The sequence below is a fragment of the Rhincodon typus genome, chromosome 5, assembly GCF_021869965.1.
Source record: "Rhincodon typus isolate 14 chromosome 5, sRhiTyp1.1, whole genome shotgun sequence".
NCBI lineage: Eukaryota > Metazoa > Chordata > Chondrichthyes > Orectolobiformes > Rhincodontidae > Rhincodon > Rhincodon typus.
In genome coordinates, this window is record NC_063336.1 from 110,318,949 (window position 1) to 110,342,464 (window position 23,516).

The window sequence follows — 23,516 nt, forward strand, 5'->3', positions numbered from 1 at the left end:
TGGCACAGGTTGAAACTGGGGTGTCAGCATCACAGAAATTTGGCTGCCAGGGGATCAGGACTGGGAACTAAATATCCAAGGACACATGTCCCGTTGAATGGATAGGCAGAGAAGGCAGGGTTGCTTTGTCAGTAAGAAAGTAAATTAAAACAATAACAAGAAGCGATATAGGATCAGAAGGTGTAGAATCTATATTGGTAAAGTTGAGGAACTGCAAAGGATAAAAGAGTCTGATGGGAATTATTAACAGGCCTCCTAACAGTAGTCAGGATGTGGGGCAGAAAGTAAATCAGGAGATAGAAAAGGCATGCAAGAAAAGCACTTGCAGTAATCATTGAGGACGTCAATATGCAGGTGGATTGGGAAAAACAGGTCGGTCGCAGATCACATGAAAGGAATTTGTGGAATGCATTCAAGACGGTTGTTTTTGGAGCAGATTGTTGTAGATCCGACTAGGGAACAGACATTTCTGGATTTGGTGATATGTAATGAGGCAGACTTGATTAGGGAGTTGAAGGTGAAGGGTGCCCTAGAATAGAATTCATCCTGCGGTTTGAGACAGAGAAGCTTGAATCTGATGTAACAGTATTACTATAGAGTAAAGATAACTACAAAGACATGAGTGTGGAGCTGGCCAGAGGTTGATTGGAAGCAGAGTCTAGCAGGGAAGACTGTGGAACAGCAATGGCAGGAGTTTCTCGGACTAATTTGGGAGGAACAGCAGAAATTAAACCCAAGGGAAAAGAAAAATACTAAGGGGTTCATTGAACCTATCAATCAGAAACTTGTACAGTTGAGTTCAGTTCTAGCAACATCACGTATGCTGAAATAGATGGTGTTGTCATTTGATCCCCAGCTTTTGCAAACTTCTGTGTCGGTTTCTGTGAGAAATGTATCTTTGATAGAATTATACCTAAACTCCTAATCATTGCATGTTTCTGATATAATACATTTTCTATATCTGAATCTGCAGCTGCATGTAAGAATTTCCTCACACATCTTAATGGACTCCATTCTGGTCTCAAATTCACCCAAAAAATGGAACTGTCAAGTGAGCTCCTTTTCTTCAATTTGGCCAGCTAGTATATGAAATTCAGTGTCTTATGTGATGCCAGGTTTAGAGGCCACAATTCCAAAGACTGGTGGTCATATCAAACAACAAACCCTTCACCTGTTCATAACAAACAAGATACTGGCTGTACCCAAATAACCTGACTTGCAAAAATGACAGAACAGTGTGCAACATTAGATATAATGTGCGATTTGACAATTTGAGCTAATAGCCCTGAGTATGCAAAGAACTACACTGACAACCAACTTTGGATCGTCAGTTTGGATTAGCGTGGTGCACTTGCATGAATTGGAAGCTACATATATTAATACACAGGGCCTTGTTCTTTGCAGACAAAGAACATGTAGACACAATGCACTTGCTTCTACTCAACTCGATATGTGACAGCCATTCACTGATTTAGTTCTCAGGATAATGTCTTAATTAATCAGAGTCAACCTGCCTAATTTAAACTGTTAGAACAAAAATTTGGCAGTTAACTGTCAGTAATAGTCTAACTGATGCATTCTCCATGACACTGACTTGACAGATCAGATTCTACTTGCCAACCAATCAGCAATCTTCTCTCATACTGTATGATCGTTGTTTTATCTTTACTTTGTATTTCTTACAAGTTGTTCTGATGATTACTAGACAGAAAATTTTGACCAAGTATGTATCTTTTCAGCAATACTGCAATTAGAGATGTGATATTATGCTGCTGAAAAGAGGGAGAAGGAAATAGAATAAAAGGGAAGGTATGGGAATCAGCTGAGGTCAGGAGAGATCAAAGGCAAAGATGTAATGAAACAGAAGACTTATGCTTGACATATCCCCTGCTGCACCATTACCATCAATCCAGGGGATCAGCCCTAGTTTACTGAAGAGTGCAGGAAGCACGAGGCCAGCCTAAAAGTGAGGTGTTAACGTGGTGAAGCTACAACACAGGACTGATCACATGGCAGAAAATATAAACAGCAAGCAATTAACAAGTCTAAGTGATTCCATAGTCAGTAGACCATATGTAAGCTCTGCAGTCCTGCCACATCTAGTCAAATGGTGGTGAACAGTTAAACAGTTCACCAAAAGAAGAGGCTTCAAATATATCCCCATCCTCAATGATGGGCATTAAGGCTGAAACATTTGCAGTAATCTTCAGCTAGAAGTGCTAAGTGGATGATCCATTTCAGCCTCCTACAGAAGTCACCAGCATCATGGATGCCAGTCTTCAGCAAATTTGAATGGTCAGTTTGAGTTCTCTTCAGGCACTCATCTCTTAACCTCTTGGTTAAAACATAGATAAATGGACAGAACTCCAGAGGTGAAGTGGCAGTGACTGCCTTTGAAATCATGGCCTTACCTGATCAAATGTGGCATTAAGTTGTCCAAGCAAAACTGGACTCAATTGGTTCATGGGAAAACTCTGCTGATTAGAGTAAAAGGGAGATGGTTGTGGTTTTCAGTCACCTTGGCTCCAGGATATCCTCAGGACCATGTCCCAGGCTCAATTATCCTCAGATACCTCACCAATAACCTTACCTCCATCATAAGGTCAGAAGTGTGGATGTTCGATGATGATTGCACATTGTTCAGCACCGTTTGGAACTCCTCAGATACTGAAGCAGTTCAATGTTCAAATGATTTCCAGGCTTGGGCTGACAAATGGCAGGTATCATTTGTGTCACGTCATCTTCAACAACAGAAAATCTAATCATTGTCTCTTGACATTCAGTTGTATTGCTAGAGCTGAATACCCACTATCAACACAATACCATTGACCAGAATCTCAACTTGATGCTGATTACTGTGGCAACAAGAGTGGGTTAGAGGCTAGGAACCTTAAAGCTAGTAACTCACTTCCTGAGTTCCCAATACCTGCCTATCGCTTAGAAGAGACAAGTCAGAAGTGTGATCAAATACTCCCCACTTGCCTGGCTCCAACTATACTTAAAAAGCTTGACACCATCTGGGACACAACAACATGGTTGATTGACACCACAACCTGAAAATGCATGGGGGGGTGGGGTCAGGCAGCAGTGTGTATTGCAGAAATTCACCATGGCTCCTCAAACGAACATGTTCAAAACCCACAAGGGCAGCAGATACATGGGAAAACTACCATTTAGAAGTTTGGTTCCACATAATGCATCATACAGATTTGGAAATATCAGTTTTCCTTCAGTGCCACTGGGTCAGAATCCTAGAGGTTCCTTCCTCCCTAATAGCACTGTGGATGTACCAACATCAAATGAACTACAGTGGTTCAAGAAGGCAGCTCACCATCACCACCTCAAGGGCAACTAGTAATGGGGAGTAAAAGCTGGCTCAACCACCAAATATATGCCGAATAACTTATTTTAAAAAAGTTGTCGTAAACAAACAAAATATTTATTTCTTCCTCACCTTTCAACAGTCTGCCATTCCTTATCATATTGATGCTGGAGACCATTCAGCTCATTGTATTCTACCCACCATACCATTGTAACTAGTAAACTATTTACCCAGGTCAATTTTATTTTTAGCTCACTGTCTTAATATCCTTGTTGTGACATTTATTTAAGTTTGTAACACCCGTTATGGTCCCCATTCCTCACTCTCAAACTGATTATCAAATTCTGCCATGTTATGGTTACTCTTACCTTTCTCGTTATACATAATTAGGTCAAAAATATTCTGGTTTTTGGTCTGCTCCAAAGCATATTGTTTTAAGAAACTATCCCAATATATTGCTTAAAAATCTCTCCCACAATACCTTTGCCAAATTGAATTCTCCATCAATTTGGAGAGTGTAGTAACCAATGATTCACCAAGTATCCTTCTTACAAGACCACTTTAGTCTTTGAGGTATATTCTATGCTATTGCGTAGCTACAGCTGGTTTTGCATTAGTTAATGGTTCTGAAAAGATTAATGTTAATGCTAAATTAGCTGTAACCATCCTGCAGACATCTGTCAGTCTATAGGTGGAGACAATGAGTTCTACTCTAGCTTTCACGGGGAGCTAATTTATCTATACCGCAAGAGTTAAAATATTTTGTTTTTCAAGGACTCCTCTTGAGATTTTCTCAAAGTCTACTTTTTGATATTCAGGCATCCCCTTTTTTATTCTCTAATTTCTTTTTTAATTGATGTATTCATGTAGTAAGACCCCCTTCTTCATCTGTGTTCTAGTTTGGAGTGTTTGAACACTTAGAGACAGAATTGAGAAGAATTCAGCAATATGCTCAAACAAAGCCACAAAAAGAAAACAAGAATTTCAAGACACTATTTAAATTGGTATAAGATATTGGGCAAATGTGAAGAAAAGGTGTGACACACCCATAAAGCCACATGATTTCATGGTTTTGTTTTTTCACTCATGGAATGTGGGTGTTGCTGACTGGGCTAGCATTTATTACCCATCCCTAATGGCATTTGAAAAAGTTGTGGTGAGCTACATTCCTGAACTGCTGCAGCCCATTTGATGTAGGCTTCGATACCTTTTTCGGATTTTGACCCAGTAGCACTGAAGGAACAGCAATATATTTCCAAGTCTCGTTTGTCTCTAATGTATTTCTAGTAATTCAGTTTGTGAGATACTTTAGTTCTAATAACACACAAATGTAAATTTTTATGAAATAAAACTATTCCACATTAAATTATCAGATTGATAGCATCTATTACAATACTAATTTACATACATGACACGACTTGTTGAAAGGTTCAAAACTGCTCACTTCCCTTTGCAACTGCATTTCCTGCTCTGCCACCCATCCCTTTTACCACAGGTTGCCCTCCTTCCTTTGCTGCCTCTCTTTGCCTCCCTCTTTTCTGAACTCCTTCTCCTTTCGGACTTGCTTCTTTTTCAGCCTTGCAAGCGTCACTTCCCATTCATCCTCCTCCCTCTGCTGCTTTACGTTTCGAAGGTTGCTGTTTATGTAGCTGCTTCCTTCAGCCTCATTTCCCTACATCAGCTTTGCTTCCTGCTACCACTTATCTTTTTTCTGCATTTGCATTCATGGGTTGAAGCTTCCCTATGTTTACTGCTGATAGGTTCAGTAAACCTAACGCAGAAGGCAAGAAGATCCTATAAGAAGCACATACATACCATCTTGAGTGTTAAAAATGGCATGAAACCCCAGTACAGAAATACATTTTTTAAAGAAAAAGATCTAAAACTTCCTAAACATTGAAGAATTTTATTTCCCTTTCACTAAAGGGAATGTTGCATAGGGTTGGTCATACTAGATGAATCATAGAATCCGTATAGTGTGCAAAGAGGCCATTCAGCCCATCGACTCTACAATGACCCTCTGAAGACCATCCCACCCAGACCCTATCCCCAACACTATCCCTGTGGCCCTGCATTTACTGTGGTAAATCCACCTCCCTACATACTGAGCTGCCATGCTGCGCAGTATGCACATAATTGAATGTTTTTGAAGAGGTGAGGAAAGTTGACAGTGCAAGGGTGGCTCAGTGGTTAGCACTGCTGCCTCACAGCTCCAGGGCTCGATTCCACCCTTAGGCGACTGTCTGTGTGGAGTTTGCACATTCTCCCCGTGTCTGCGTGGGTTTCCTCCGGGTGCTCTGGTTTCCTTCCACAGTCGAAAGATGTGCAGGCTAGGTGGATTGGCCATGCTAAATTGCCCATAGAGTTCATGGATGTGTAGATTAGGTGGGTTGTAGAGGGGATGGGTCTGGGTGGAATGCTGCAAGAGTTGGTGTGGACTTGTTGGTCTGAAGGGCCTATTTCCACACTGTAGGGATTCGATGGTCTATGAATCTCTGTGGGTATTATTTATTTGAATTTCTAGAAAGCTTTAATTATAATTCATTATTAGAGATGACTGGTTGAATTCTATGCTTATGGAATTGAAGGCAAATTATTGGTCTGTTTAGGAAATTGACTGAATGATAGGAGATAAGATACAGATTTACAGCAAGTGCTCCAATGAGTAGAATGTAGTTTGTGCTCCCTGAGGATCAGTTTTGGAACCTCAACTATTCATCATATTTATTCATGACTTCAGTGATCAGATGGAGAGTCATATCTTCATATTTATTGATGACACACCGGCTACATTGTAAACTGAAAAGGGAGGCATAAAATTACAAAGATGCACGAAAATTGGTAATGGTGTTCATAGTGAGAAGAATGGTCTCAAGCTGCAGTCTGATATTTATCAACTGGTAAATTGGGCAGAGAAATGGCAGATGAAATTTAATCCTGATAAGTGTGAGGTGATGCATTTTGGGAAATCCAATAATAGTAGGTTCCTAGGGATTACTGAGGAACAAAGAGCGTTGGTGCACAGGGCCATAGACCCCTGAGGTTTCAGCACAGCTAGATAGGATGGTGAAGAAGTCATATAGGATGCTTACCTTCATTCCGCAGGACTTAGAATATAGGAGCAAGGAAGTCTTGTTGCAACGTTTTAAAACATTGGTTAGGCCACGGATTGAATACTGTGTGCATTTCTGGTCGCTACACTATCAGTAGAATGTGATTGCACTCGAGAGAGTTTAGAGGAGATTCTCCAGGATGTTGCCTGGGGCAGCCCGTGGCGAGAGCGGGAGCAGGAACAGACTGCAAGGTGGCGAGAGCAGGCCACCCAGGGCAGCAGCAAGGTCAAGCTGCAGCAGCAGAAGTCGTTACCTTGTGAGGAGTGCGAGCCCAGCGTGGCTAGGTGCTTATGAACTGTGGTATTGAACTGTTAACTGTTTTTCTACTTTTTAGTAAGGACTGTAATGTTTAACTATTTAACTTTGTTTTCTTTATTTTTCTGCTTTGTACCAAGATTCTGTACCTAGGTATCTTGTACCTAAGATGGCACTGTAAGTTGCGATTTGTAAACTTTTCATTGTACTACTGTGAGTACGTGTGACAATAAACCTAATTCAGAAGTCTAAGTTATAAGGAGAGACTGGATAGGCTGCGTTCGTTTTACCCTCGAGCAGAGAAGGCTGAGGCAGGATCTGATTGAGGTATACAAAATTATGCAAGGCATAGAGAGTATAGATTGTGAGAATCTTTTCCCCATGTAGACACATCTAAGATCAGAGGGCATAAGTTTAAATTGAGGACTAAGTGGTTTAGAGGAGACCTGAGAAAAAAGGATTTCACCTGGGGGTGGTAAAAATATGGAGTGTGCTGCCTGGAGTGTGGTGGAGGCAGGTGGTCTGGCAACATTTAAAAAACATCTGGATGTGCACTTAAAATGCCAGGACATAGAAGGTTTTAAGCCAAGTTCAGGTAAATGGAATTAGTGTAATTTGGTCTTTGCTTGTCGACATGGACATCTTGGACTGACGGTCATGTTTCTATGTTGTATGACTCCATGACTATGAGATACTAATGAATTAAATAAATGGCCCAAACAGTTGTAAATGGATTTCAATTGTCAGCAAATATGCGAAAACCTAAAAAGAAAATGAAACAGAGTACTTTGTAATGATAAAAGCTAGAAATATTGACAGTCCAAAGGAATTTGGAGCCCATGTAGAGTGATCGTTCAAATGTCATGAACAGGTCCAGAAAATAATCAACAAAGTTGACAGTGTGCTGTCTCTTTGTATCTAAAAAAAAAACGTATAAGGAGGAATAAGTGTTATGCTTTAGCTATAAGAAATTCCAGTTCAAACACACCGAGGGTACCTTGACCACTTCTAGGCATCACATATTAAGATTTATTTATCTCAAAACAGCAGCAATGCATATTTACCAGACTCCAAAGATTAAACTGCAAAGAGACATTGCACAAACTAGGATTGTATTTCCTAGAATTTAAGAGGTGACTTGAGTTTCTCTCTACCCCATTTCCACTGTTTAAAGAGTCTAGGACTCAAGGGTGTAACAGAAGAAAATAGATCTGGACCTTTCAGTTTGCAGCTAAACAACATGTAATTACAGAATTAAATGCACACATTTTGTCAGGCAAGTGGTAGCAAAGGGTAGCATGATGGCTCAGCGATTAGCACTGCTGCCTCACAGCGCCAGGGACCCGGGTTCAATTCCACCCTCGGGCAACTGACTGTGCGGAGTTTGCACATTCTCCCTGTGTCTGCATGGGTTTCCTCCAGGTGCTCCGGTTTCCTCCCACAGTCCAAAGATGTGCAGGCTAGGTAGATTGGCCATGCTAAATTGCCTGTAGTGTCCAGGGATGTTTGGGTTAGACATGGGGAAATGCAGGGGTAAGGGAATGAGTCAGGGTGGGATGCTCTTCAGAGGGGCGGTGTGGACTTGTTGGGCCGAATGGCCTGTTTCCACACTGTAGGGATTCTATGATTCAAAGTAAGACTAAATATAGATACTTAATGAAGGTGAGATAATGATTTAGCATAGTGTACAAAATACAATAGAAGCTTCCATATGTAAAATTCTGGTCGCCCAGTTATAGGAACGATATTACTAAGCTGGAAAGGGTTCAGAAGAGATTTACCAGGATGTTGCCGGGTATGGAAGATTTGAGTTATAAAGAAAGGCTGTATAGGCCGGGACATTTTTCATTGGATCTTAAGAAGTTGGGAGGCGACCTTGTAGAAGTTTATAACATAATGAGGGGTATAGATAGAGTTAATGGTAATTGTCTTTTCCCTAGAATGGGGAAGTTCAATACTAGGGGCACATTTTTAGGTGAGAGGAGAGAGATCTAAAAAAGACATGAGCGGCAAATTTTTTACTGTCTGTGGAAAGAACTTCCTGAGCAAGTGGTAGATGTTGATACAATTACAACATTTAAAAAATACTTGGATGAGTACATAAGTAGGAAAGGTTTGGTGGGATATGGGCCAGAAGCAGGCAAGTGGGACTAGTTTAGTTTGGGATTATGTTCAGCATAGACTTCTTGGACTGAAGGATTTATTTCGGTGCTGTGTGATTCTATCTCCTTAATGGTGTGGATTATTTTATGTCCACATATACCAGCTTCTGTCTCAGGCTGATTTTGGAAAATATCTCCTTAAATATCTGTCACTGCTCATCAACTGTCCTTTTAGTTTTCTTTAGTCTTGCTCAGTCCACTCAGGCCAAATCTGTCCTTATGCCTATTTAATTTTGTTTGTTTAACTCATTTCTCACTACAGTACTGATCTACCCTTTTACTAACAAAGCTCCAACTCCTCCATTTCCTGCTGTCTATTCTGAAACTGAATATCCTTGGCTACTCAATTCCCAAAACATGGTCTCCGTGCAATGATGTCTCTAATTGCCAGAACATCATACCTATACATCTCTATTTGTGCTGTTAACTCATTAATTTTATTCCAAATGCTCCTTGCATTTAGATAGAAAGTCCTTAAGTTTAATCTATTATCAACGTCCCTATGCTTGCACAATTCCCATGTGTGATAATGACACTTGCGCATTCTATCGCTTTTATTTTTTATAACAATCAGCCTCAACACTAATATTGGACATTTTGGACAGATCAATGTGGCACATTAGGACCATTGCCACGGGAATATAGAGATGTGCAATTCCAATTACAAATTGTGGAGTTTGTTTCAATGGGTGACTAATAATTAATGTAAAAATGAATAAATGTAAAATGACATGGTGCCATACAAAGCAAAATTTGTGTTGTAGAAATTCTAGCAGATAAATCAACAACTAAATTTGTACATTCTGTATACTTACAAAGTGTTCGACCACTAATCTTCAAATTTGAAAGGTTGAGTGACATACTTATATTTAAAGCAAAGTTTTGAAGAAGAGGGAAATTGGACTCAAAATGTTTCTCTCTCCATAAATACTGGCAGACCTGCTGAATTTCTCCAACGTTCTGTGATACTTTAATTTGAATCCACATGATCATGTCCAGGGAAACCTACTGCTCAGTCAGGTGTGCTTGTTCGCTTATGGTTGATAGGATGATTTAATTGAAAAGGCAGAATTGCCCCCCTTTCCTTCCCGTTTTCGTCTTAGGCGTTTCTAGGGGTAAAATATTTACCTGGGATCGATCTGCACATTTTCATGCCTCGGAAGCTGCACGCTGGACCCATGTGGTGACTTTGCATGTCATTTTGTCATTTCACATGGGTATCAACCGTGATGGAGTATGTGATAAGTAAGCATGTTGAGGTTGACATTTTTATTTGAAACCAGAGTGCCTGTCAATGAAGGGGAACAGGTGTAAATAATTTTATCTACCTTCAGAAGTAGTGTTTTTTTTAGAAAAAGAAACAGATTTGGTAGCTCAGTTGAACAGAGCACAAAAGCATGAGAGTAGATGACAATATTTTACATTTTTCACTGCATCGAGATATATTCTTGCGTGGAAATGCACTGTCTGCTTCTGGACAAATACACAAGGCGGGTTATTGGGTTGGTTAACTTTCCTTTGCAGGACAAAACCCTATGATGAAGCGTTGTATCAAAGTACACTTTCATTGCAAAACAGCACTTAATAATGGCATTTAAAAATGTGAAAATCTTTCAGAAAGTTCCAGACTGCTCTGCAGGCTTTGTCTTCAACTCTGAAACTTGTCTTGCTTTCACTGTTCTTTCAAACCCTTGTACGATCAGGCACAAATGGTATGTGGGAGGAAATCCAGTTTTCATTCCCCAATTAAAATGGGGAACCTGAACTCAGACCAGTTGTGTTTTTTCACGCGAGACCTGATCCATAGAAAGGTCTGAGGAGCATGGGCATGTGGATGTGGAGAAAAATCAGATTTCCTCCAAAAAAAGTGAGGATTCCACTCTAAAAACATGCCTCTGCACCCAGATTAAAATTCAGCCTGTGGACATTTATGTGTTGTCACATTCAATGTATGTTTTGAATTGTCATGTCATAACATCCAAGGGTTTTGCTTTATTTTACTTAATGCGCAACTGTATTGATTAGAAGGAAAGAATTTTCATTTATATAGCTCTTTTACAGCTTTAGGACATTCCAAAAGCATTTTAGAATCAATGAAGTACTTTTGCGGTCAAGTTGCTTTTGCAAAGTAAGAAATGTAGCAACATGCTTGAACATAGAAAGATGTTAGAAGCAATGACTTCTTCATGCGCATATTTCTTACTGATTATTGAGAAATAAAATTTGTCCAGGATATCCAGAAGCACATCTCTGATCCTCAAAGTGTACCCAAGGGTACTTTAAGTTCACCTGAGGCAGCAGACACAACTTTGTTTTAGCATCTCATTTAAAAGACAGATTCTCTGACAATACAGTGCTTCCATCATACAGGACAAAAGTATCAACCTGGATTTTGCATTCAAGTCTCAGAGTGGGACTTGGCCCATGACATTTTGACTCGGACAAGAAATCTACAAAGTGAACCATTTTGATCATTTGAGAGGTTGTGAATTTTGAAATACTCATTTGTATCCGTGGCTATTTAATTACTCAATGTTTATGGTTCAATTTAATAGGAGGATTTGTATTTTGTCTTTTTTATAGGAAGATTCAGTGTCCAGAATTAGAAGCTTGAAGCATGGGAGTGAATGATTTGTGGCAGATATTAGAGCCTGCTAAAGAATATGTTCCCCTCCAAAATCTTAAAGGGAAAACGTTGGCCGTCGATATGAGCTTATGGGTTTGTGAGGCTCAAACTGTGAAAGGCATGATTGGAACAGTTATCAAGCCACATCTCAGGTAACTTAGAATATTAAGTACTTTTTAAAAGTCTTTCATGGGATGTGGGCATCTATTGCTATCCATCTCTAATTGTCTTTGAATTGAGTGATTTGCTTGGCATTTCAGTGGATGGTTAAAAGTTCACCACATTGTTGAGTCACATGTAGGTCAGCTAGGTAAAGACAACAGATTTCCTTACTCAAGGACATTAGTGAACTAAAATAATAGACTTCAGTGAACTAGATGGATTTTTAACAACATTCAATAATAGTTACCATCGCTGCGATTACCTTTATATTCCAGTTGAAAATATTAATTGTAGATTATTAATTGATTTTAAATTCCACCAGCTGCTGTGGAGAGTTTTGCATGCTGACAGAGCTTTACTCTGGCTACCTCAACAGCTATTCCAATGACATTGCCACAACAGCACTATCTCCCATGAGGTTTATGATACATGTCAATATTCATTTTAGAACCATGTATGAATGCATGGTTTCTAAGAGCAATGGGGTACTTGTGCCATAATGACCGCAGGAACATTTTTGCTGACTTTTTACTTGGACAGATTCGATTACAGTGTGCCAGTAGACAAACCAGATACTTCAAAAAGGGAGGGATAAGGAAGGGTTTCCCTTGGGTATTCTCACTCTGCTAATGACTGGTTCAAAACTGGGATTAACATGAATGGAACTTGCTCACTTAGTAGACAATAATGTGGAGACAAAGAGCAAGTAAGTCGTGCCAGTTCTTTTTGCATAGAAATTGGATTCTCTTAGATTAGGAAATAAGAGAAAACAAGGACAGTGTTAATGGTGGTAAAAGGAAATCAGAATAAAATTATTAAGCAAGGGTAAATTATGAAGAAACAGACAGATGTGCCAACTTACATATGTAAAAATAAAATCAGTGCAAGCATGTGGAGCTTAAGATTCAGCACAAAGAGGGTGGATATCCGATTTCTTTCCTCATGCTAATTATAGTATTCCTTAATCAAGCAACACCTTGTGGTGCAGTGGTAATGTTTCTACCTGTGGGCAGAAGGTCTGGATGCAGATCCCACCTGCCCTGAAAGTACGTTGTATCATATCCAAACAAGTTGATTCAAAATAATTTTATAATTATAGTTTCTCATTTCAGAACTGTTCTATATGGCCAGGGCCTACAGAATTAACATTACAGAGTGAAATGTATTTCTTTAAAAATAATTCAGGTTTGCAACTTATATCTAGATCAGCAATTCATACTGTAGTCATTTTGCCATATCAGTATATTTATTATTGATGTTGAGTAAAAAGAGAACTGAAAAATGTGGATCAGTCATTAGTAAAGAGAAAAGCAAGGTCACAATTCATGTTTAACCTTTGAAGACATTTCTGGTTTTATATATTTAACATTTGCAACTTATTTTCCTTTATTATTTCGGTATTATTAATGTTGATCCATGTTTTGCTTTAATTTTAGAAATTTGTTTTTTCGTATTTCATGTCTCACTTTGATGGATGTGAGACTTGTCTTTGTGGCAGAGGGAAATGCACCAAAACTGAAGGCTGATACAATGAATAAACGGAATGAGGCGAGGCGTGGTTTGTCCAAAAAGCAAGGAAGCTTTACTGTTGGAACAAAAAGATCCCATTTTAAATCTGTCCTTAAAGAGGTTAGTACTCTCTGACAAGTGAGCATTCTTTTTAAAATGTAAAATAAGGCAAATATTTGTTACAATTTATTTATGACTTTATAAGTTAACAATCAACATGACATTCAGATTCAAGGTTTAGCTTTGTTCTCAATGTTATAGTTTGTTGATATATTTAGTACTTGAAGGATTTACTTAACTGATCTTTAAAATTGAAGTGGATAAAACTAGGCTCAGTCGAGATCATTTCTGAGCATTGGGAAGACTGCTAACGTTCTGAAATCATATCTGCCATTTACGTACACATTTACATACAGGCATGTGCAGTTAGTGTCGACTTGGAGTATACACATGCAATCCCCAATAATTACTTTGTATGAAAAACCCTAAATTACGTAGTATGCTATGTGATAGCTCTCCTACTCTAGAACATACTGCAAATAATTCAAAATTTTCTGCACATTTGAATGTTTTAGCTGCAGGAATATGTGCTTCGACCAAGGTTGAATTTCAGGTAAGATTGGGAGGGTATTGAGGTATTGTATAGCGTTAAGTGAGACTAAATTCAATTCAGGAGATCTGGTACGCAATAAAAAAAAGATTCATACAAAGGGAATGGGAAAGCCCAGATAAAATAATAGGCTGTGATGGTAAAATAATGCCTCTCAAATGAGACTGCTATGGACAATCGATGCTGTCATTCTGAGCATGACAGCAATTTTGTTTTCCTTAGCGCTTTTGTCATCTTAGAAGCCTGTTTGAACATTGATATCTGTAAACGTGATCACAGCATTCTGAGTTTGGATAACAGCAAGCTGAATATGCATGACTTTGGTTTCAGCTCCCATGTATCATTCAGATGTTTGGTGGAAACTGCTTGTGCTGCATTTGAAACTGAGACGTTAGCCATCAGGTGCTCTATTATGTTTGGGTTCAAATTTTCTTCCTGCAGTTGGCCACTATTTCCATGTTCAAAAGTATGACCTCCAAATCCTGTACAAAATGCTGTGCCACATTGCTGCTGGCTCCTTCATGCTTCAAAAGATGGATTGCAGGCTTTCTGGCAGACTTTGATGCACAAAGCTCTCTGGTGTGTACCCCCATCAGCCGTTTTCTGTAGCTTGACAAATCAAAGTCCTCTCCTGAGTCTTCTGCAGCAGAACTTGTGTAATCTTGTCCTCTAACAATCTGACGCCTTCATCATTCTTGTCCCTTGCCCTGGCCATATGCCCACCCTACTTCTATGATATCCTGTTAAATTTGCATGGTGTCTGTATCTGAACTGGTGGCCTATGAATGTGAGGTCACATTATGATGCTGTTTCTTTCCTTGTCATATTCATTTTGGTGTTCCTCTGTTTTCTGACTGGTTTAGTTAAAATAAGAATTTTGGCTTATTTTACCTCATGTGTGAGGCACTCCATTTTAAGTAAATTTGATTCACTTGCCTAGTTAGTTCCTCCTAACTGACATTTTCCAGCCATATATCTTGACTCAGCATCAGCCATACTGTACCACACTACACCAAGATGTTAAATTGGTACCTTTCAAAAAACAACTTAATGTGCTAAGTTTAATCATTCTTTAATGTCGTTACAGTTTGGAAAAGTCTTCATTCAAGGAACTCTTCTGTTTTATTAGCCCTGTGATCCAGCTATCCATGAGCATCAACCCTCCTGGCACTTGCGCTTCTAAATGTTTAGGGTATAGCCATGAATAGTAACAAAATTCTTAGACATGTAACACATAACTTGTTGGACAACCTCTTTAACATTTTTGTCTGGCTTGGCTGTCTTTTGTTTTCCTTCAGTTGTTATGTTAAGCAACATTGTGATTTTTATTTATAGAGTCATAGCGTCATACAGCTCAGAAACAGACCTTTCAGTGCAACTTATCCATGTTGACCAAGTTTCCCAAACTGAATTAGTGCCATTTGCCAGCGTTTGGCCAATATCCCTCTAAGCCGTTCCTATTCACGCACCTATTTGAATCTCATTACAGAATTCAAATTTGAAAAATAAACTTTTTTTAACATAGTTTTGTTTGTTTTGACAAGCTCATTCAAAATCATTTCTAAATCACTTCTTGTTAGCACATACACAAAAGAATCAATCTTCAGAACCGTTGACAAATTTGACTCATTCAAAACTCTGCTGCTGATGTCCTAATTTGGACCAAATCCCATTCATTCATCATCCCGTTTTCATTGGCCTACACTTGTTTCCACTTAAACGATACCTCCATTTTAAAATTCTCTCCTTGCTTTAAACTCCCTTCATTTCTTCCCTATATCTGTCAACTCTTCTAGCCCCACAATCCTGCGGCTTATCTGCATTCTTCCAATTCTGGCATTTTGAAGATCTGGTTTTTAATCACTTCACCATTTATGGTAATACCTTCACTTGCCTGAAATCTAAACTCTGTAATTTCCTAGCAAATTTTCTCTGATTCCATACTACACTTTAGTTCTTTAACATACTCCTTAATTCCTACCTCTTTGATCAAGCCAAATGATATGGTCGGCAGGAATGTGGATTTGAAGTCACAAACAGATCAGCCACAATCTTATTAAATGGTGGGGCAGGCTAGAAGGGCTGAATGACATAGTTCAGCTCCTTGTTCATGCTTTGTAAGCTATTAGTAATCTTCCCTAATATCATTTTATGTGGCTCAGTGTCAAATTTTATAATGCCCCTCTGAAGGACCTTTACAGTTCTTGGTAACATATTAGCATGGATCGAGGATTGTGTAGCTAATAGGAAGGAGATGGTAGGGGTAAATAGGTCTTTTTTGTTTGCCAAGCTGTAACTAGAGGAGTCCCAAAAGGACCTTTGTGGGCCATCAACTATTTGAAATCCATATTACTGACTTGAACGAAGAAATTGATTGTATGGTAGCTATATTTGCTGATGACACCAAGATAGATAGGAAAATAAGTTTTCAATAGGAAATAAAAAGTCTCAAAAAGATACAAGGGCAGCCTAAGTGATCGGGCATAAATTTGACAGATGGAGTACAGTGTGGGAAAGTGCAAACTTAGCCACTTTGGCAGGAAGAACAGTAGGGTGGGCTTATGTCGCAACGATAGTACACTTGACTCCAGATCAGATGGCTGCATGTTCAGATCAGATCTGGCTCATTGATATTCACTGGAGCACTCAAGTTCCTGGATTCCCTTTAAATGTTTGCTTGCTTTGCACAGCCTCCAAGGATATAAGACATACACTGCAAAATGGAATTAATGTTGTCAGATCCTTGATGATCAGCGTGGACATAATGGACCGAATCACCTCTTTTTGTACTGTAATCATCAATGAGTTTGAGTTTAAGAAAAAAAAAAATATTATTTAAATAGGAAGAGATTTCAGAACTTGTTGGCATATATCCAAGTCAATGAATGACGGAAATTAGTATGCATGTTGCACTCCTAAGTTTTATGTTCCCCATCCTCAGGTCTTGACAAATAGAAATGTTTACCAAAAAAAATCTGTAATTGTGAACTATGTTATTTTTATTTTCAGTGTTGTGAACTGCTGGATTGTTTAGGCATCCCATGGGTTTGTGCAGCTGGAGAGGCCGAAGCTATGTGTGCCTACCTAAATGAAAATGGATATGTTGATGGTTGTATCACCAATGATGGTGATGCTTTCTTGTATGGAGCTCAAACTGTGTACAGAAACTTCACCATGAACACAAAGGTACCTCAGAGTGTGATAATGTTATCAACATCGTCTGTACCTACTGCCTAAATTTAAATCATTTAAGGATTAAGTTTGCCTCATTTCCTGTTATTTATTTCTGTCACTGTCCCATTTTGTTAATTAAATCAAAACAAAATAGCAGTAATTCAGAACTGACTGAAAAGAAACTGTAAATCAAATGTTAAAAAACACTCAAACAACCAATGTGCAACTGCTAGAAATGTTTTATAAATTTATCAATTATGAATAGCTACAAAGAGAAACTTACCTCGAAAAGAATGCTATGGGCAATCTGCTGGGAAATGGAACACCTCTTCATACACAGTACAATCTTTTTTAATCACTCTTCATTTTTCTTCATTCACCTTAGCTGTACATTGTTGGGTCGTAACTCATCTGCTACCTCTACATTATGCTGAAAATAAAATTTCAATAACCTCTGATGTGGCAGCATTTCAAATACCTGCTGGAAGTTTAAGTACATCCATCAGTTCCCCTTTATTGACAGCATGTGATACCTCTTGAAAGAATTCTAATAGATTGGTCAAACATGAATTCCATTCACAAAACTATGTTGCCCGATTACCATTGACTTAGTGAAATGCCTGTTATAACTTCTTTAATAATAATATTTTCTATCATTTCCCTATGACAGCTGCTAAGCTAACTTTTCTGTAGCTTTCTGCTTTCTGTCTTCCTACCCTTTTGGATTTGTTATCTTCCATTTTAATGGGTTTATCCCTGGGCCATGCATCTTTGAAAAATTGAAACCAATACATTGCTGAACTCACCAGTTACTTTTAAGATCTTAGGATGAAGCCCATCAGGACCTAAGAACATGTCAGCCAATAGCTCCAACAATTTACTCAGAACCAGTTCTCTGGTAATTGTGATTTTCTTGAATTCCTTCCTCCCTTCCATTTCCCGGATTATCTTGGGATGTAAACTTGTATCCTCTATAGTGAAGACAGATGCAAAGGACCTGTTCAGTTCAGTTGTCATTTCCTTATTTTCCATTGTTAAGGCTCTAGACTCATTTTCTATAGAATCAATATTCACTTTAACTTTTCTTTCTTTAATGATATTTATGAACGTTTATTATCTGTTTCTATATTTCTGGCTAGCTTTCTTTCATACTCTATTTTTTCCTTTTTTTTTCATTCTTTGGTGTTTTTTTAAAATTCTGGCCAACCTTCTCTCTTTCCACAGTTATATGCTTTCTTTTTGCTTGAATCTCTAAACTTTCTGGTTAACTATGGAGGTGGGTCTGTCCTTTGGAATTTTTCTTTTATTCATTGGAAGTATCTATTCTATGTATTCTGAGATTCAATGTCTGCCACTGCATCTCCATTGATCGATCCTTTGACTTAATTTGCCAAATCAATTTAGCCAGTCTGCTTTCATGCCCTCGTTGTTGTCCTTATTTAAATTTTGGAAAAGTAGTTTTGGATCCGTTACTGTCACTTGCAAACTGAATGTAAAATTCAGTCTATTCTAGCCGTTGCTACTGAGGGGCACCTTCACTATGGGATCATTAATCCTGCTTCTTTGCACAATGCCAGATCTAGTAAAGCCTGCTTTCCGATCAGCTTCAGAACATGCTGTTCTTAAAAACTATCCAAAAAACATTTTATGAACTCCTTATCTAGACTACTTCTTCCCATCTGACTCTTCCAGCTAATATGTAGATTAAAACCTTGCTTGGTTAATGCCATTCCTTTCTGATAAGCTGTCATTATTTCTTCCTTTCTACCCTACAGTAATATATGGTCATTGCTCTGGGGTCAGTACACCACTCCCGCAAATGACATTATGATTTCTAATTTCTACTTAAACTGTTTCCACATCTTGATTTCCTGAACTTAGGTCATCCCGCTCTATAGTGCTAACACTGTCATTAATTGACAGAGCCAGCACTGCACCTTTCCCTGATTTCCTGTCATTTCTGACCTGTATCCTTCAAGATTCCGGTCCCAATCTATACCATCCTGCAGCCATGTCACAGTAATATCTGTCAGTTTGTAATATTCATTTCTACTTGCACTCTCAGTTTATCTGTTTTGTTTCAAATGAAACATGCATTCAGATGTAGATCCTTTACTTTTTAACCCTTTACCCTCTTTGTGAATTCTAACCTTATTGATTTGTTGTCTCTTAGATTCATACTCTATCCCTCCCTGTCACAATCTGTCCATCATTTCCCGTATTAATTCCTTTCTGTTTGGCCTTGACTCTTCTCTTTGATTTGCTATGTCTTCCAAAAATTGTTCCCTTGCCCTCACCATTCAGTTTAAAATTCTTGCTACTTCCCATTTGGTTGGCAAGAACATTGGCACCAGCACAGTTCAGTTGGAGACTGACCCATGTGTGTAGATCCCACTTTCTCTAGTATTGGTGCCATTATTCCACAAACCAGGACCCACATCTCCGATTCCAGTCTTTGAGCCACGCAATCACCTCCCTGGTCTGATTTCCCCTTTACAAATTTACATGTTGCTCAGGTAATAATGCCAGAGATGAGGATCTGCTTCTTAATTTAGCATGTAACTCCCCACACAGGAGTTATGCAGACCCTCCTTCTTTGTTCTACCTATGTCATTAGTACCTACATGTACCATGACTACTGGATCCTCCATATCTCACTCCCAAGATCCACTTTAGCCCTGAGCAGACGTCATGAACCTTGACACTGGGTGGGCAACTCCGCCATCAGAGCTCTCACTTTTATCTCGTTATCTTAGAATAAATCTAGAGTAGAAAGTTTCTTAAAATTAGGATCCATGTTGGACTGGGAGGTATTACACACTCAAAACACAGCAGCATTTCCTCTTTCTTTTTGATGCCCAGCAACATATGATCTGTATGTCACCCTATTATCTGTATGGCCCCCTACCATGTGTATGTCCTTGTTTGCTATGATTTGCCTGTATTGCTCACGAATAAAGCTGTTCACGTACTTAGGCACAAGTGACTACAATAAATCAAATCAAATCGTATTAAACAAATAATTTCTTTCAATGCATTTGTATCCAATAGCCTGGGTAAGTTCTGTGTTTTTCCATTGCTAACACTTTTTGTGTGAACAGTTTGCTGACCTGGAGGACAGGTTGGATGCCATAGAGGATCAAAGCTTCCATGCGTTGCATGGCATGCTAAGCATCAATCTAATATTGAGTGACCAGATCTTTCATTTCTATAACTGTTTTCTTGACTCCTCCGAGTAAAATATTAATTGTTTTACATTCTTCTTTAATAGGATCCCCACGTAGACTGCTATAAAATGTCAACAATTAACTCCAAATTAGGCCTTGACCGAGATGCATTGATTGGTTTCGCAATTTTACTTGGCTGTGATTACTTGCCAAAGGTATGGATCAATTCAAAATTGCAAGTGTTGTACCAATAAAAATGTCACATGCTGCAGTTAAATGTTTTAACATGGATCCTATCAATTGAAATTACATCAAGTTTAAAAGAAAACTGCAATTTAGGTTGTATGTACTGTCATTAATGAATTTGTTTGACAATTCAGAAACATGAAAGTTGATGAGCAAATGTATGTGTGGGTAAGCATTGAAGGTAAATTGGTTATCTGCAGTGCTATTGCACCATTTCATACCTTTCAAAAGTGACTTAGGTAACGAGGGGATGCATTTCATAATTAAGCATATTAAGAAAAGTAAGACATTTAGGCACCTTTTATTTTTAATAAAAGAAATTCATAGTTTGTCAAGTTGCAAAATTGATTATCAATGGAATGTATGGGATAAAGACTGTGGAAGATTTTGAAGTAAAACTAAATTAACTCATCACTGAAGAGGATATATACATAATGATTCTTGAGTCAAGGTCAGAGGAATAGGAAATTAGAACTTGGGAACAGGAGTGGGCTGTTTTCGCCCTTCAAACCTGCTCTGCCAAGCCTGACCTGTTTGCATCCTCAATTCTGCTTTCCTTTCTGACAGCAAATCCTTGACTCCATTATTGATCAAAAGCTGTCTAACTCATCCTTGAATAAATGTAATGACCCAGCTCCCATTGCTTTTTGGGGAAGAGAAATCTACATGCTAATGACCTTTGGATAGAAAGGAATTCTCATCTCCATCTTAAAAGGGAGAACTCTTACTTTAAAACCGTGTCCCCAGCTCTAGTCTGCCCCACAAGAGCAAACATCCACCCTGTCAAATCTCTTCAGAATTGTGTGTATTTCAGTAAGCATTACTTGAAACTGATAAAATCTAAGCTCAGTTGTATGAATAATCAAGGAAGAGGCTGTCAAACTCTCAAGGCTGAAATTAAAAGAAACGGTTAAGTCAACAGTATAGATGTGATAGAGAAGGGAACTCTCTCTGGTGTTTGAGTATTGTAAAGTTATGGTGTGAAGACAGAAGGGTTTATATTTTTGCTGTATATTTCAAAATCTTACCACTTGTATTGTATGTAAATAGCATGTATTTTTTGCGTTTTAATTGCATTTCTTTTGCATAGTAAAATTCTGTTTCACTATTATAACCAAATCTGTGGCATTGCATACTTTGGATTGACCACTTCGTTAATTAAAAACAAAGCAAGTTATGATCTGTTGAGCCAGATTTCAGTCTGAGATCTGACGTATCTGATAGTAACATCAAATAAAATCATATCAAGTTGAATGTGTTCCAGAAATACATTGATACCTTTTTTTTTTAGCTATCACTGCCATTTATGGTAGACTTTTAGAGTGCATCAACATGCTTTAGGTAGAACACATTTCACAGGATGCTGCAGAGAATTCTTTTTTAATTAATTCAATCGTGACTTGCATATCTATTCCACTTGAGTTCTGGCAGCCTTGATAATTGAAAATGTATTTTGTTTTGAACTCTAATGCAGCAACTAAGTATTCTACTTTACTATGAAAACTTTCATAATGTTGCTAAAATTCTAAAATTTCCAGATAAAACTTTAAATTTAAAATTGTTACCCAGAGCTAAGTGATTACTCTGTTACACAATCTGAGTTTATTGGTTATAGAGTCATAGAGGTATACAGCATGGAAACAGACCTTTAGTCCAACTCATTGATGCTGACTAGATATCCTTAATAAATCTAGTTCCATTTGCCAGAATTTGGCCCATATCCCTCTAAACCTTTCTTATTCATATATCCATCCCGATGCTTTTTAAATGTTATTGTACCAGCCTCTACCACTTCCACTGGCAGCTCATTCCACACATGCACAGCCCTCTGTGTGAAAAAGTTGCCCCATGGGTCCCTTTTAAATCTTTCCCCTCTCATCTTAAACCTATGCCCTCTAGTTGTGGACTCCCCTACCTGGGAAAAAGTCCTTGGCTATTCAGCCTATCCATGACCTTTTTGTTTTTATAAACTTCTATAAGGTCACCGCTCAGCTTCTGATGCTCCAGGGGGAATAGCCCCAGTCTATTCAACCTCTCCCTATAGCTCAAACCCTCCAACACAGCTAAAATACAATCTCTTCCGTCTTAACACTATAATTTTACATTACTCAAAAACCAAAGAGAGTTCCCTTGTCTGCACCCTTTTCAAGTTTAACATCTTTCCTATAGCAGAGAGACCAGAATTGAATGCAGTAATCCAAAAGTGGCCGCAACATGACATCCCAACTCCTATACTCAGTGCACTGATCTGACTAATAAAGGCAAGCATACCAAACACTGCCTTCACTACAAGATAGTAGGAACTGCTGATGCTGGAGTCTGAGATAACAAGGTGTGGAGCTGTCCAGACCCGAAACGTCAGCTTTCTTGCTCCTCTGATGCTATCTGGCCTGCTGTGTTCCTCCAGCTCCACACCTTGTTATCACTGCCTTCACTACCTTGTCTACTTGCGACTCCACCTTCAAGGAACTATGAACCTGCACCCCAAGGTCTCCTTGATCAGCAACACTCCCCAAGATCCTACCATTAAGTGTATAAGTCTTGCCTTGATTTGCCTTACCAAAATGCAACACCTCGCAGTTATCTAAATCAAATTTCATCTGCCACTCCTCGGCCCATTGGCCCATCTGATCAAGGTCCTGTTATACTCTGAAATAACCTCCTTCACTATCCACTACACTACCGACTTTGGTGTCATCTGCAAACTTACTAAACATTCATCCTATATTCACATCCAAATCATTTATATAAATGACAAAAAGCAGTAGACCTAGCACCGATGCTTGTGGTACACCGCTGGTCACAGGCTTCCAGTCTGATAAACAACCATCCACCACCACCCTCTGTCTTCTATCTTCAAGCCAATTTTATATCCAAATGGCTAGCTCTCCCTGGATTCTTTGTGATCTAACCTTGCTAATCAGTCTACCATGCGGAACCTTGATGAACACCTTGCTGAAGTCCATATAGACCACATCCACTGCTCTGCTTTCAGCCATCTTCTTTGCCACTTTTTCAAAAAAACTCAATCAAGTTAGTGAGACAAGATTTCCCACTCAAAGCGATGTTGACTACTCTTTATCTTTCCAAATACGTGTAAATCCTGCCTCTCAGAATCATTTCCAACAACTTAGCCACCGCTGACATCGGGCTAACCGGTCTATAGTTCC

General features: G+C 38.7%; 2 protein-coding genes across 6 annotated transcripts in view; one reads left to right on the forward strand and one right to left on the reverse strand.

Moving 5' to 3' along the window:
- Positions 1 to 2,623, reverse strand: part of LOC109918860 (structural maintenance of chromosomes protein 6) — a 72,044-nt gene extending 69,421 nt beyond the window's left edge. Inside the window, exon 1 of one of the 2 annotated variants that reach the window (XM_048596709.1) lies at positions 2,591 to 2,623. The gene's annotated coding sequence lies outside the window, so the exon portion shown is untranslated. Of the gene's footprint in view, positions 1 to 2,411; positions 2,432 to 2,590 lie in introns of those variants that run through there. The other variant, XM_048596710.1, reaches the window with a different exon arrangement.
- Positions 1 to 23,516, forward strand: part of LOC109918871 (flap endonuclease GEN homolog 1) — a 96,776-nt gene that overhangs the window by 1,341 nt on the left and 71,919 nt on the right. For all 4 annotated transcript variants that reach the window (XM_020518826.2, XM_048596714.1, XM_048596713.1 and 1 more), the window contains exons 2-5: positions 11,436 to 11,630; positions 13,077 to 13,269; positions 16,769 to 16,945; positions 20,205 to 20,315. In XM_020518826.2, the coding sequence (XP_020374415.2) occupies positions 11,470 to 11,630; positions 13,077 to 13,269; positions 16,769 to 16,945; positions 20,205 to 20,315 (642 nt within the window). In that variant the 5' untranslated portion in view covers positions 11,436 to 11,469. The remainder of the gene's footprint in view (positions 1 to 11,435; positions 11,631 to 13,076; positions 13,270 to 16,768; positions 16,946 to 20,204; positions 20,316 to 23,516) is intronic.